Source organism: Macrotis lagotis, chromosome X (assembly GCF_037893015.1).
Source record: "Macrotis lagotis isolate mMagLag1 chromosome X, bilby.v1.9.chrom.fasta, whole genome shotgun sequence".
Lineage (NCBI taxonomy): Eukaryota > Metazoa > Chordata > Mammalia > Peramelemorphia > Peramelidae > Macrotis > Macrotis lagotis.
The window spans coordinates 143557494-143574185 of record NC_133666.1 but is presented as its reverse complement, the minus strand read 5'-3'; the positions used below and the strand labels follow the sequence as shown (position 1 = coordinate 143574185).

The 16692-nt window shown below is 42.5% G+C and overlaps 1 protein-coding gene across 1 annotated transcript in view; it reads right to left on the bottom strand.

The window, feature by feature from the left end:
* NATD1 (N-acetyltransferase domain containing 1) overlaps positions 1-16356 on the bottom strand; it is a 46055-nt gene extending 29699 nt beyond the window's left edge. The window contains exon 1 of the mRNA XM_074207356.1: positions 16184-16356. Within this exon, the coding sequence (XP_074063457.1) occupies positions 16184-16280 (97 nt within the window). The 5' untranslated portion in view covers positions 16281-16356. The remainder of the gene's footprint in view (positions 1-16183) is intronic.
* Positions 16357-16692: the final 336 nt, after the last annotated feature.

Sequence of the window (16692 nt, the reverse complement as noted above, 5' to 3'; positions counted from 1 at the left end):
TTATTAAGTTCAGAATAAAATAAACTTTCAAAAAAAAGTTTGGACACTGTAGAAAAAAATGGAGCTTCATTTCAGCCCCAACTCCCTGATTCTTTTTGATCTGGTTTCATTGTCTCTCTGGCCCTCAGTCTCCCCCATCTGCAAAATGGGCTCGCTTCATCCACGACATCAGATGAGAAACTGAACCCTTTGGCTTAGAAAAGTTACAGGAGAAATCCAAGCTGTCTGATTGTGTCACCATCTGACAAGGGCCCGTTTCAGAATCAATGTGGGGCACGCGTCACCACCTCCCCAGACAGGGTGACCTCCTCAGAGCCAGCACCACCAGAGGGTAAGGCAGAGTGAGACCAACTGGCTGGCAGCAAGGGTCTCCTTATCTCTTTCATCAGTCAATTCCTGTACTAAGAGATGACTAATCTCATAGGAAAAGGTTTGGAAAAACACAAGAATCGGTTGGGGGAAGATCCAGGCTGGGTTTTTCCTTGGATTATCATTGCTGCTCAAGGGCCTGGGGTAAAGGAAGCAGGAATGAGGTTTGTGGAAGGGAGTTGATAAATTATAACAATTCTCTATAGATACTGCTAGAGAGGTGGGCAACCAAAACTGTTAAAGCTGTTGTTTTTAAAGTTAAACACTGCAGGAAACTTCTTTCCTATCTCCTCTCCCCAACTCCCCTTAGCCCCAATTCTACCAGAAGACCTTTTGTAATTTTCTTTTATTTTTTTTAATGAGACAATTAGGTTAAATGACTTGCCCAAGGTCACATGTCTAGTCAGTATCAAGCATATGAGACTGGATTTGAACTTCCTTATTCTAAGATGATGTTCTATCCACTAGACCCACTTGACTCCTGCTCATTCCTCTCAGAGCTTTGCTTCATTCCACCTCTCCCAATCAAAAAGCTAATACAGGGAAGATGTTGCTATGAATAGATTAACTGTCTATACTTCACATATTTTTTCTGACAAGATCCTAGAGTAAGAATTCTTAATCTAGAGTTTGTGATTTTTTAAAAAAATTTATTCAAGGGGTGGCTCGGTGGTACAGTGGATAGAGCAACAGCCCTGGAGTCAGGAGTGCCTGAGTTAAAATCCAACCTCAGACACTTAATAATCACCTAGCTGTGTAGCCTTGGGCAAGTCACTTAACCCCACTGCCTTGCAAAAACTTAAAAAAAAAGTAAAAAAAAATTTTATATGATTTCATATATATAATCAATATCAGGTTGCTTGTCTTCTCAAGGAGGAAGAAGGAAAGAGGGAGAGAATTTGGAAATCAAAATTTTAACAAATGATTGTAAACTTCTTTTTACCTGCAATTAGAACATATTTAATGAAATAAATAAAAATTTAAAAAACAAAAAGAAACATTTTAATAACTCTTCTTTGTTATAACTGGTTTCCTGCAATCCTATGCATTTGAAAATATTATTTTGTAGTTTTCATAGACTCATTTTATTAAAGTGATTCATGATTAGGAAAAAAAAGATTAGGAAACTTTGTTGAAGGGGAAATTATCTCTCAGAAAATTTTAGGGTCAGGAATGATGCTTTTGTTTTTTAATCTGACAGACTGCACCCGGCACTGGGGTATTTTCATTCATAAATTCAACTTCCTGCTAATTCAGTTCTTATAAACAAGTTGACTCTTTTCCCAGGCAATCCGGAATGGCTCTGGTTCAATGGCATTGAATGAAAAGGAAAGAAATAATACCATCACCAACAGGATGGCTTTAGAGAAGTGTGTTCCTTCCCACCCCCCAAAGTATTTCTGCACATGTGAACTCATTTGTTTCCCCAATACTCCTTCGAACTACTGAAGGTGCTCTACAATTGAGGAAACTGAGGCCCAGAGAAGGGGGACATGGAGTATCCAAGATAGACAATGAGCTAGTGGCAGGTCAGTCAGTAAACATTTAATAAGCTAAATGTTAAGTCTATGCCTAAAAAAAGGAGCAAAAGATAGTCCCCACCCTCAAGGAGCTTCCAATCTAACTATTGGTCTAATTCCTAGCTCTGTGTGCTCTGTGGACCTGACTTTACACTATAGATTCTCACAACGGAAAAAAAAAATTCACCACATATAAAGAAAACAGTAAAAGAAGTTTATAATTTAAAAGAACTCTGTGACAAAAATTTTTTTTTAGGTTTTTTTTACAAGGCAATGGGGTTAAGTGGCTTGCCCAAGGCCACACAGCTAGGTAATTATTAAAGTGTCTGAGGCCAGAGCTGAACTCAGGTACTCCTGACTCCAGGGACTATGCTTCATCCACTGCGCCACCTAGCTGCCCCAAATCAATGAATTTCAATGAATTCTTTAAGCCAGTCTCCTCATCCACAAAAGGAGGGTGGATTCTAATACTTTACACTGTCTTCCTCCAGAGGGTTGTTGTTTAAAAAAAAAAAAAAAAAAAAAAAAGGCCCTCTGTAAACCTGAAGCAGCAGAACCCCAGCAGGTTCTAATGGACCTGGTGGGGTGTTCCTGTCTCTGGATTTCATCAGTGAGGACCTCCTCCTTCGAAAACTCCCTCCACACATGAAGAGTCGTTTTACAGAGCTGTCAAGACACTAGAGAGGTTATGTGATATGTCCATGGTCATATGAATCATAATATATTAGAAAAAGGGATTCAGGGGCGGCTAGGTGGCGCAGTGGATGAAGCACCAGCCTTGGAGTCAGGAGTACCTGGGTTCAAATACGGTCTCAGACACTTAATAATTACCTAGCTGTGTGGCCTTGGGCAAGCCATTTAACCCCATTTGCCTTGCTAAAAAAAAAAAAAAGAAAAAGAAAAGAAAAAGAAAAAGAAAAAAGGTATTCAACTGAAGTTTTCAAGACCGACCTGCCATCACATTACCTCACACAGTACTTCACAAATATCATTGATTAAAAACAGCAATAATAAGGATAATAATAATAAATAATAAGCAGCAGTTGATTGATATATTATGCCAAGCCTTAAGTCAGGAAGACCAGAGTTCAAGTCTGGCCTTAGACTTCCTGGCTATGTGACCCTGGCCAAGCCACTTCACCTTATTTGCCTCAGTTTCCTCACTTGTAAAATGAGTTGGAGAAAGAAATGGCAAAATATTCCAGTAACTTTGCCAAGAAAACTTCCAAATGGGGTTAAGAAAGAGTCAGACACAATTGAAACAGAAACAATAACAACAAAAAGGGGATAATGAAAACACCTCTCTTGTTGTGAAGATCAAGTGAGATAACATAGGTCAAGAGCTCTGTGAACCTTTGAAGTGACCTATCTATAATGAAAGCTAGCATTATTATTATTAACAATTCACACACACACACACACACACACACACACCACTTTTTTTTTTAGATTTTTTTAAGGCAATGGGGTTAAGTGGCTTGCCCAAGGCCACACAGCTAGGTAATTATTAAGTGTCTGAGACCGGATTTGAACTCAGGTACTCCTGACTCCAAGGCCAGTGCTCTATCCATTGCGCCACCTAGCCGCCCCCACATCACTTTTTTTAGGATGCACCATCTCATCTGATGTTCACACCTCTGGGTGTTTGGCAATACAAGTATCTTTTTTTTTTTCTTCTTACAGGTAAGAAAGCAGAGGATCATAGAGTTTTGTCAAGGGGATCACTCACCCATAGTCAGAAGTCTGACTATATTAGAGGTAAATCCAGGTCACCTAACTCCAAATCTAGGATTCTTCCCATCACAACTGTTACACTCCCTGAATACACAGGTTCATACACCCACAGCAGTGTCTCTTCTGATGGGTCAAAAACATCGAAGGGTAATGAGGAAGGCCAACGCACCTAGGACATCTTTATGCTCTGGATGATAGGCAGCAGCTCCGAAAGTTGATGTATAAATGGGATATACAGACTGGGCTGTGAAGCGATGACCTAGGGGAGAAAGGGTCTAATCCTTCCCAGGCAAAGAGCTCCTGGGCATTCAAATGGGTGGTCAAGAACACATGTTCTTCTTCTGTTACAAAGGACAATAATCAATCAGTTATTCGAATAATCACCTTGATCACAATTTGTAGGCACTTTTCAGTGCTGTCAGACTCTCTGTGACTCCATTTTGGGGTTTTCTTGGAAAAGATACTGGGAGTAGTTTGTTATTTCCTCCTTCTCTAGTTCATTTTACAGATGAGGAAACTGAGGCAAAAAGAGGTAAGTGACTTATCTAGGGTCACACAGCTAGAAAGTGTCTGAGGACAGATTTGAACTCAGGAAAAGGTGTCTTCCTGACTCAAGGCCCAGAGAGCACAACAGTTTTACATTTGAAGAAACTGAGGCAGTAAGAGGTTGAGTGACTTGCCTAGGGCCACACAGCTAGCATGCACCTGAAGCCACATTTGAAGTAGCATCTTCCTGACTACAGATTTAATGTTCTATCCCTTACTCCACCAAACTGATCTAGTCCTGCTTGAGGGCATGTGGCTGGACCATGTGCCTTCCAAGTATTCTTTCCTTGGGCAGCTAGGTGGCACAGTGGATAGAGCACCAGCTTTGGAGTCAGGAGGACCTGGGTTCAGTTCTGGCCTCAGACACTTAATAATTACCCAGCTGTGTGACCTTGGGCAAGCCACTTAACCCCATTGCCTTGCAAAAACAACAAAAACAACAAAATAAACCAAGTATGTTTTTTCCATCTGTACTTCCTCATGTTGGTTATCAACACCTGAAAAGAGTAGATGGCTTAGATTTTCACCAACATTAGATTTAATAACTCTGCTTAGGGTACTAGAGAGAGGGGGCCTGATGAAGATACTTAAATAGTTTCCAACTCTCCAGGAGTCATTTGAGATTTCCTTGGCAAAGATACTGGAATGGTTTGCCATTTCCTTCTTCAGATCATTTTTGCAGATGAAACTGAGGCAAAGTCAAGTGACCAACCCAGGGTCACCCAGGTAGTAAATATCTGAAGATACATCTGAATTCAGGAAGATGAGCTTTCCTGTTTCCACTCTACCACCCCCCCCCCCTGTCTGTTTGCAAAGGACTTTAGATCAAAACTGTCTCACAGCCCATAAATCTAGTACTTTTAGTCTCATCATCCCTATTTTACAGATGGGGACACTTGCAGGAGTGAAATGACTTGTCCATGGTCTCCCTACTAGCAAGCATTAGTGGCCTCCCAGACCCCAGATTTTTCTGGTTCTGGGTCCAGCTTGCCTCCTTTCTGGTTCAGCCCCCTTCTCCATCTCCTGGCTGTGTCTCAATGACAGCCAGCCACCTGTTATGGGTTTCATTAACACCCAGACAGGGGAGGCTATTTCAGGGCCTCCCAGAGAAGCCTGGCCCAGCCTTCAGCAGCTCCACATGGAGGAGCAAGACTGGACACAAAATTCCTCCACAGCCAAGTCATCAAGCTCTCCAAGGGCTCAGGCCATTGCTGCTTCTTGCTCTTCTGAAACAAAATGCAATAGAAGCTGGGCTGCCCAATATCTTCTATTGCTATTTCTCCTTTTGTCTTTGCCACACTCCTCACTTTCCATTAGACTATAAATTCCAGAAGGTAAGGACCACACTTCAAAGCAGGGGCTTGCTCATTAAGTATTTAACAATCAGATTTCCAGAAAGAAAAAATATATACAAATGATACACTTGCAAGTTTAATCTATACTGCTAATGTTTTCTCCTTCAATTTCCTAAGTCTAGACAAGCAACAAAATAATACATTAAACTCTGATTTCTGAGATGTAAATAATCATGGAAAAATTTTTATCAGTTTTTCTCTTTGAGGTGATTTTAACCAACTCCTAGCCTTAAAGCTCTAAATAAAATGAGTTCTGACTTCTATGGAATTTTTTTTCTTAAAGTTTCTGCAAGGCAATGGGGTTAAGTGGCTTGCCCAAGGCCACACAGCTAGGTAATTATTAAGTGTCTGAGACTGGATTTGAACTCAGCTACTCCTGATTCCAGGGCCCAGTGCTCTATCCACTGCGCCACCTAGCCGCCCCCACTTCTATGGAATTTACAGTTTTCAGACACATACTCAGAAATCAATCTTTTTTTTTCAGCCATAACATTCAGAATGGGTATCGCACAACAATCCTGGGAGGTATGTACAATTATTATCCCCATTGTAAAGTTGAGGAAACTGAGGCAAACAGAGGTTAAATGACCTGCCCAGGGTCACACACAGCTAGTGTGACTAAGGCTGCATTTAAACTCAGTCCTTTCTGACTTTAGATCTAGTACTACCAAAATACTTCAGGAAAGAGCCAGTCCTTTCCCAATTAAGAAACCATGATGACTCTTTGGAGGCCATAAATACATAAGGGAATAAAAACCGGATATCACTTAAAAGATAGTTCACATTGTTTTAAGTAAAACCACCAAATGGGCTCTGACCAAACCTAGAACTGGGCTAGAAGATTCAATTCTAGACTCAAACATCAATTAAAAAGCATTCCCAGTCACTATCCACTCAACAAAGGCAGAGTGAACCTCTCAAATCTAGTTGGATCAACCATCCCCAAGAACTCTTCCTTCTCCTCAGTCTGTCATCATCACACAACTGGCTGTCTTGCAAAGTGATCATTTTAGACATCAATCTGAAGTAACCGGGGCAGGTAGGTATACACAAAGGAAAACAAACAAACCAAAAAAAAATATTAAAAAATAACAACTACCACCACCCAGTACAAGTATAATTTCTAAGTTCTCCCTGACTAGTGAGCATTCGATTCGCTAATGAGCATTCCCAGGGATGGGGAGCTCACTACCTCTTCGGAAGAAAAATTGGTCACAAAGTGTCCATTTCTCAGGATGTGGCTATCCTTGTACAGATGGGGTGGGGCACACTTTGCAAAGCAAAGCAGCTACTGCTGGAAAGAGATGAGACCAACGAAGGCAGGGGTAAGGCTTGGAGCCATCCCTGATCAGCCTCCCTCTCCATTTCTGAATGCCCCTGTTCTATGTGAGGCAGGAGAACTGAGGCAGCTGCACCCTTCTGATAGAGGTATCACACCCTCCCATCTTTGTGGGCACAGCTCAGTTCTGGTGTGTCCTTGGTAGAATCAGTGGCACCATTGGGCAGCTTCACTCCCTCTCCGGCTGACACTGTTATGTGAGGAGCCAACCACAGCTCCTCAGACTGGGTAGAAGCATTGGAATAAGTAGTTATCTCAGCCTGGCCACAGAGCAGGAGGGTATGATGGGACAGGTCTGGAGATGGCACTCCTAGAGACAAGGGTTCTGGACCTGACTCTGCCCCGAACTAGCTCATCTGTCAAATGACCAGAATACTCCCACCCCTATCTCTCAGGTTATTATGATGCTCAAATGGATTTAAAAGAACTGAAAACTTAAAGCATCTTAATGTTATTATTACTGTGGGTATGTATGTATGAGTGTATTTTTTTTAAGGTTTGCAAAGCCCCTTACAAATATTATCTAATTTAATTCTGGGAGGCAAGCGTTGTTGTTATTATTATTGTTATCTTTTTAGGTAGGTGTTAATTAATCTTGTTTTGAAGAAGGGGTAACTATGCCTGCAAAACAGGTCAACTGATTTCCTCAAGGTTGTCTGAGACAGGATTTGAATTCAGATCTTCTCAGTTCTTTTTCAGGTCAAACAACTGCCTTACTACATCACCTCATTTGATCCTCACACTAACCCTATAAGTTAAGTATTCCAGTCATTTATCACCCATATTTTTGGATGCAGAAAGCCACTTCTATCCATTTAAGTCAACAAGTGATGGCCTCAGAGAATTTCTTGGTGGGGGGGGCACTGAGAGGATAAGGGTTCAAGTCCAGGGGTAGCCGGTTGGCATAGATGGGTCAGAGGTGGAACTTGACCTTGGGTCTACCTGGCTATGAGGTCGAACCTCTGACAGATGGAAAAACAGGTTAAAGAAGTTCTCCTGCTACTAGGTGTCTAGGTGGAGCCTGGAACCCAGATGCTCCTGACTCCAGTTCATCTACTCCCTGACAAAGGCAGGGTCTTTCCCAGTACCTTTCAAACACAGCTGGATCAATCATCCCCCCCTTACTCTTCCTTCCCCCCCCCCCCCCAGTCTGCCATAGTCACACTATGGTCTGCCAGGGTGATCACTTGCAAAATCAATCTGAAGTTATCTTCTTGAATTCCCATTGGAATAGAGAGAATGGAAGGAGAATGCCTGTTGAAGCAAGATCAATGCAACAAACATTTATTAATCACCTACTGTATATATAATTTTGTGTGAGGTGCTAGGAATGGATCCAGTCCAAAGCAGAGCAGTTACTGCTCTAAAAGAGCTTACCTTCTCCTGTTCCACTGCTTGGTCAGAAGGGCATGGAAACAGATTTCTAGAACATGGTGAATGTGCAGAAAAGCTGAACAAACAAATTGGAAAAAAAACAGGTTCTGGCAATGAAGGGAACCAGAGGTTCTGGAGCAGTGCCCACACAAGCTGCCTGCTGTGGGGTGGGGATGGGAGGAGATGGAAAGGTAGAAACTCTTCAGGTAAATGATTCTCTCCCTCTCTGTATTGATACTCTTGGGCAGCAGAATGTTACCAAGGAGAGAAAATAAACATAAGAAGACACCCCAGTAGATGCAATGCAAACATCCCAGAAGGGGGGCTTTTAGTTCCAGGCACGGGGAGGAGACAGGAATCAGAAAGAAGGGTTCCTTCATCTGGTATGGCTACATATAAGCAGATGGCACAGCCAAGGAGTCTATTTACAGCCTGGTCATCCGTTCACACCAGAAAGAACCACTGATCTTTATGCAAGTCTTAGCTCTGCCACTAAGAAGCCATATCAAATCAATTCCCTCTTTTAGATTTTGGTTTGTTGTTATTCAGTTGTGTCTGACTCTCTGTGACCCCATTTGGGGATTTTCTTGGCAAAGAAATTCCTTCTCTAGTTCATTTTACAGTTGAGGAAACTGAGACAAAACAGGGTGAAATGACTTGCCCAGAGTCACACAGCTACCGATTTCCATTTCCTTATCTGAAAATAGAGTAACAATATGTTCACTAGGGCTCCAGTTTCCCTCTGTGCATTTTCCTCCCAGATTGTCCCTATGATCTCTGAGGCAGGGACTGTCTTATAACTTTCTTTGAATCCCCAGATCTTGACACAATGCCATGTAGACAGTAGATTCTTAATAAATGTACAGTTCATGTCTCTGTATCCCTTTTAGGTTTACAACAAAATCTCCTTGCCACAACACAACAGATAATGAAAATTTCCATTTAAAAAGTGAAGAAATAGAATTTAAGTGACTTGCTGTTGTTCATGTATCTCAAACTCAGTCCAGGACTTTCTCCTTTATCCCAACTTCTTGTTGCTCTTACATTCTAGAATTCTGTTTCCATGCCCTCCTGATTAATCAGTAGTCAAGAGGAGGTAAAAGAGAACAAGAACTGCTTTGCTCTTTGGCTATGTTCCTCCCTAGCAGTACTATGCATACAGGAAGTGATTAATAAATATCTGTTGCATTGACCTTGCTTGGGTGTTCTGGAAGTCAGGAGCTGCTAACCTGTCTTCCTTATTCCCTCAGGCACTGGGATTTCCCAGTTTGATTCTGGATTTAACTTCAACAAGCAAGAAGACCCTCCTTCCATTTACCCAAATCTAGTGGGAACTCAAGAGCCTAGGATAGTCCAAAGGGTTGGATTCTCACCCAGGACAAGCTTCCCAAGCTACCCCCAAAACAGGGTACCAACCAAAAATAGGCATTTCCTCCAGTCCAAAACATTTACTCACTTACCATTCATTAGCACCTGATCATTTATTGCCTTGTGCCAGGGGTGGCCATGAGGTATAGTGAGGGGCACCCTAACCCTAAGAGACCTAGGATCTGTTTATCAAATTAGTATGTCTTAAGCACTGTCCTCCAGCTGATATTACAAAGACAACAATACAATTGTCCCTGCCTTTGAGGAGTTTATAGTCTAGACCTAAAGCAATGCCACTGGGTGAGGAAAAATTACAATTTATTGTGCTAAGCATTTTTTACAAATATCTCAGCAACAAAAATATGCATACCCTTTGATCCAGCAATACCACTACTGGGTCTATAACCCAAGAGATTATGAAAAAGGGTAAAAACATCACCTGTACAAAAATATTCATAACAGCCCTGTTTGTGGTGGCAAAGAATTGGGAATTAAGTAAATGTCCTTCAATTGTGGAATGGCTTAACAATCTGTGGTTATATCTATGTCATGGAACACTACTGTTCTATTAGAAACCAGGAGGGATGGGAATTCGGGGAAGCCTGGAAGGATCTCCATGAACTGATGCTGAGTGAGAGAAGCAGAACCAGAAGCACATTGTATACCCTAACAGCAACATGGGGGTGTTGATCAACCTTGATGGACTTGCTCATTTCATCAGTGCAACAATCAGGGACAATTTGGGGCTGTCTGTGATGGAGAATACCATCTATATCCAGAGAAAGAACTGTGGGGTTTAAACAAAGACCAAAGACCTTTAACTTAGGGGAAAAAAACTTATTATGTAATTTTTCTATCTCTTATTCTTTATTTTTCTTCCTTAAGGATATGATTTCTCTCTCATCACATTCAACTGAGATCAATGTATACCATGGAAACAATGTAAAGACTAACAGAATGACTTCAGTGGGGGTTGGGGGAAGGGAAGCAAAACTAGGGGGAAATTGTAAAATTCAAAATAAATAAAATATTTCTAAAAAAACAAATATCTCAATTGACAGGTACAATAACTCTGGAAATTAATATTATTAGTGTTCCTATTTTGCATTTGAGGAAACTGAGGCAAACAATGATTAAATGACTTGCCCAGAGTCACACAATTATTAAATATTCATGGCTAGATTTGAACTCAGGCCCCCAGCTCTCTTTATTCAGCTACTTCTAACTTACAGTGTGACCTTAGAAAAGTGAATCATTCTTCCTGAGTCTCAATTACTTAATCTGTAATATGAGGGTAGTCCTCGGGTTCCTTCAGGTGATCCTGAATGATCCTTTGGCCTTTGCTGAGAGTAGGCAGCTCTCAAGAAGGAATCAATCACTCCCTGGTTACCAACATCAAGCCTTAATCATTTCTGGCTGGCATTATTACTATTTGTCCCAATCTTTGTCCTGGCTCTGCTTCTAGTCAGGTTCCAATTCTAGGAACATCCACATTCAATTCAACTAACAGAAACATTTTTACAACACTGACAAACATACCCTCTAATTTTTAGATCTTTTATCAGTCAAGTGTCAGTAGAGAATATAGGGTATCCCAAACTAGTTCATTCTTATGCTTTTAGGTTTAAAGATCCTTTATAAATCAAACCCCAAGAAACTTCTTTAATGTTCACTGGCACAAGAGATAAGGATTAAAAAAAGGAAGATCGAAGTTTTCACTTTCTTTTTTCTTTTTTGGTATTTGCAAGACAATGGGGTTAAATGACTTGCCCAAGATCATACAACTTAGTAAGCATTAAGTGTGTGAGGCTGGATTTGAACTCAGGTCCTCCTGACTCCAGGGCTGGTGCTCTATCCACTATACCACCGAGCTGACCCCCACCCTCTAACTTCTTATAAACATAAGACTGTGACCTGAAACAAATAGAAAAGGGAAGGGGCACTAATGTGTACATAGGGATCCCTGCAGGTCACATATTGACTTAGAAAGACGCATATTGACAACACCTAGGTCCTACCTACCATGGGCTGACACCTTTGATCTAAGGCAAGTTAGCCTGATTGCCTAAATCATCATTGTCCCCCATTCATATAGGAGCATCCCCTTTGCCCCCTTACTCTTTATCTCCCCTGCCTAGACGGCTCTCCCCAACTCTTCTAAGGTTTATGTAGTGCACCTTTCAAGACTCAGCCCAAGTTGCACTTCTTTTAGGAAGACTTCTTGACTACAATTTCCCTCATTGATCTACTAATCACAGGATCAGAGCTTTAAAGACAAAAGGGACCCTCAAGGCCATCTAGATCATTGGATTCAGGGCCCTTATATGGAGCAGAACCTAGGTCCTCTTACTGCAAGTCCACTCTTCTCTGCACTCTATCACCATCGATATCCTTTCCTCTGATCCCCCACTGTCTCTGTGCCTCACCTGTGACAAGCTATCATCTACTTGTGGTGCTAGTTTCTCTGTTTAGATGGACGAGTAACAGTCTTATCTCCAATCACACTACAAGCTCTTTGGAGATATTAACTACTTTCAGAACTTCTTGGATACTTCTCTCCTATCCCCTCACATAGTGTTCTGTGCACAGGAGGCTTACAGTAAAGCTTTGGCAATTAAATATGCAAATACTTTTACCAGTCAGCTGGGGAGACCCAAAAAAGCATTCCCAATCACTTACTTAACAAGCATAAATTTTGACTCATTCCAGTAAGTAACCATAGCACACAGCTGGTCAGATCAGAGAGAGCATTCCTTAGGCCAAATCCTTGCATATATCATTAAAATGTCAGAGCTGGATGGACTTCGAAGGTCATCATTCCAAACTTCTCAATTAATGAGTGAAGAAACCAAAAGATGAGCATATTCAGATTTGCAGGAAACTCATGTACAACCAAAGAAACCAGGAACCAGGTCACAGAGAAGGGATTCATGCTTACTGCTTTTCCCAGGAGGGCCTCTGGCAAGATATTGCCATTCTGTGAGCTAGGTCTCCCTGGTAATTATAGTCACAGCTATCATATATCAATCAGTGTTAGCTTTAAGATTCGCAAAGTGTTTTTAAATCCATTATCTTGTTAGAAATTTTGGAGTTAATGCTTTTATTATCACTTTCATTTTACAGTTGAGGAAACAGACTGAGAGGTTAAATAATTTACCTAAGATCACATTGATGGATTGATAGCTATCTAGTATCTGAGGTAGGAATCAAACCCACTTCCTGACTTCAAGACCAGCTGTCTATCCATTATGCCTAGATGCTTTTCCAGGATAAAGTAATGATAAGAATTCCTACATCAAGATCAATGTGAGTTGTATGGAGAAGGAGATTAACTCACTCTTAACTACAAAAATTTTTCCCAATTTTGTATATTGGACAAAGTCTCCAATCAGGGAGATTTTTTTACTCATATTTGAAGAATTAATGAACGTTGAATAATAACAAAACCCAGGAATTAGTTTCTCGGTTGGGTTTTTCTTATTATCTAGTGAAAAGTGAGAACCTTGGACTGAGAGACTTAGATTCTATTCTGTGTTACCTTGGGAAAGTCACTTTCCTACCCTAGACCTCAATTTCCTTGTTCAATTATAAAGGATATTCCAAAAAACTTAGTGCAGTTTTGAACTTTAGCAGTTTAGTAGAAATCGAGTTTTATATATAACCATCTTCCTCGTTCTTTGTAAAAAGAAATATTTGTTGGTGATTAAGTTTGTAGTAAAAAAAAATTCACATAAAATGAAGGGGTCGTTGAGCTTCTAAGGACCTTTCCTGCTCTGACATTCTCTAACTCCATGGCCTGATTGCTTTCAGAGAGAAATTCTGTCTCCTATGGGAGACAGAAGCACCAGGCAGCACTGGACGTCCCCATATTGGGCAGACTTCCTTGGTTCCAGAAGGAAATAAGAACATCCATCATTGGCAAGAGTGCTGACTCAGGCAATTGTTGATGGTTGAAAATACTTAAGTAGACAACTGTCCCCCTCTCCTGCCCTCTCTGAGTATTTTTGGATAATACTGCTTTAGGGTCTACAAGTGCTTGGCTTACAACAAGCTATTCATTCATTCAACAATCAGCTTGTAAGGCCAGAAGAAGCCTTATATTTTTGACAGGCATTTCAGCTACATACAATCCCCTCTATCATTTTCTTTCCTTGTGCCAGCTGGGGATAATTGAGGCCCAGGAAGGTGGAGGGTCTTACTTACCAAATGCTACTCAGCATTTGGAAGATCCTAGAAGACAGGGGCTGCCTTGGGTAGGTTTTGGACAATGACTGCCTGGCACATGGTGGTAAGCCAATCAATCTGAAATCACTACCTAGGGGCAGTAATAAAGTCAGATGTGGGCCAAAGAGAATTTTGTGTCTTTCTGTTCTGGACTTAAGCCAGTCTAGCTCTGTTTGATTTCTTGCCTTTGATTCACAGTCTTTAATCACTCTCTCAACAACCCCTCATCTGGCCCCCTGGATTTGTCTTGCTTTCTCTTCACCCAGGGCTGACTTAGGGAGTACACTTTATAATTAGTGGTCTGGAATGGGGGAAGGGAAAGAAAGGGAGGAGAAAGTTTAGAAATATCCCTGTGAACTAGTCTGGCCCTCTGATTGAAGCTGTCTCCAGGGGATGATGACTCCAGGGCCAAATCAATTTAAAAACAAAACAAAACTTTTTCCTCCCTCTTTCCTTTCTTTTTTAGCAGCTCTGCCTACAATTTCTGTCGGTCTAAAAATGGACTACTGTTTCTACCCAAATCATTCTGAACCAGATGCAGCAAGCAGACTGCCATCTCTGTATATGTTTAGAACGAACAATTAGGGTGCTCACCAAGAAACTGTGGTTCTTCGAACTGCAAAAAAATACAAACAAAACAAAACACACAAAAAAAAAACCCACCAGGATCACAGGGTTGTCTCTACTCTCCAAGGGGCTGTTTGGCTGTATTTCTCCCTTATCTATCTTGACTCTTGCAGTGCCCCCATAATTAGGCTGGGGAAAGACTAATTTGGGTTTGTTTGTTTTTTTAAAGGAATAAAAACAGGACAATTCACTTCAATCCAGGACCATCTAAAGTGTAAAGGGCAGTGGATTATAATCCAGAAGTGTTAGGTTCAGATTTCACTTACACTATCCAAATGGCTTTGGAAAAAATCATTTTTCACTGGGCTTTCTTAAATGGGAGTGAGAGTGGAGGGAGACTGAGCAGGGTTCGGGTTAGTTCAAAAATCCTAAGATCCTTTCTCCAACGTGGTAAGTGGGTGGTGAAGAAATTCTAAGAGAAGAGAGGCCATAGAGGAAGCCCCACATTTCAGACTTCAAAGGGAAAAAGGGAAAGGGGTGGATCTATAAAAGTGGTGAGAACTTTATAGAACAAGAGAAACATTAACAGCAGCTTTAAGTTCAGAAGAAGTAATTAAAGTCTTAATTCAATTCAACAAGCATTTATTGAAGATGTTATTTGTAAGAGGGACAAAACTCTCCTTCTCTGGTCTCTCCTGCCCAAGAAAGTCACTTGGAAGGTGGGATTTCTGTCCCAAGTCTTTCCCTGAGCTCCCCCTCAGGGCCCTTCATTCAACACACTGCACTTCTCAGAGTTAAACACAAATGCAAAGTTTCCCACCCGGAGTTCAAAAAGCTCCTCCGCCTGGTATGTGCCCATGAAATGCTCCAATTGACCTGAAGAGACAATGAACTAGAGATAATCTTTCCTTCCTGGCTGCAAGTTGCAGAAAGAAAACTTTTCACATCCAGTGACTTTCCACCAGTAGCCCCAGGGCTGAAGGAGGAAAGGAATGCAATTCGGACCTTTCAACCTGTCAGGGCTGAGACTGCAACACATGAAGGGGGTCGGAGGGGGAGAAGGGGGACGCAAGCCCCTTAAAGGAGATCTCCAAGAGTCCGGGACCCTTTTTTCTTAAAAAAAAAAATCATCGGGAGGGACTAGGGTCTCTCTCCATAACCCCCAAGAGTCGGAATCGAAAATCCAGGATCCTGAGAGCAAGTACAGCCTCCACTAATGTAGCTTGTTTACAAACACAAGTTGAGTGGGCAGGTGCTCTGCCACCCACTTTTCGCACCCCAAGGCACCAGCCCAGCTTCTGGTGGGCACCGGAGGGCAAAGAGGTAGAGACAAAGCACAGATCTCTGAGACAGGGGGATGGGATGGTAAGAGGAGATCAGCTGGGAGCACTCATTACTTGTCCTTCCAGCAGGGATGAGACTCCGATACGTTTCACAGATTCTCCCTCCCTCCCACCCTTTTGGGGTTTCCAGGGGCTCTGTGGACTCTAATTCCATTGCATAACCGGCCTTGCCGCCGCTGCTAAATAAAATAAAATTATAATAATAAAAAAAAGAGAAAGAGGAAAACTCGATTCTAAGAAAAAAAAAATCAATCCCGGTTTAGCTAGAGGGCACTCTTTGCATTAGCTCGCTAGCTTCTTGCTTTCTGTGCAAACAAAAGATAGAAAAGAAGGGGAGGGGGGTAGTGATGGCTGGGGGGGAGAAGGGGAGAAGGGAAGGAGACAGGGGTGGGGGGGTGAGGAGAGAGGGGAGAGAAAAGTGAGCCTCGGCCGGCGCTCCATTACCATTCAGCTTGACCGTGAACTGCCTCCGCTTCCGATCGTGCTCCACCTGGATGGGGCAGTTCTGCTCCAAGATGTTCAGCTGGGCAGAATGTGCCATGATGGGGGTCGGGTCTGCTCCTCGAGGGGGGTCGGTCGGAGCGCGAGGAGAGGAAGCCCCCGCGGCTGGCGGCGGCGGCGGCGTGCTGCCCGCTCTGCGGCGACCCCCGAGGAAGCGGGCGGCGGGGCGCGCGAGGGGCGCCGGGGCTGCGGGGCGCCGGGGCTGCGGGGCTGCGGGCCGGGCAGCGAGCTTTGAAACTGACACACGGCGGCGGCGGCGGCAGCGGCGGCAGCAACAAAAAGCCAGGAAATCAGCTGTGAGTTCACGTGCTGATCGCCCGACCAATGGGCGCGCGGCCTTTTTGTTTTGATACATTCCATTTGACTCTTAAAGGGACACCGCACCTATTCCGAGGCTGGCTCGCCTTCTCAGCTACGACCCCTCCCCCTCCCCCAACCCACTAATTTTTTTA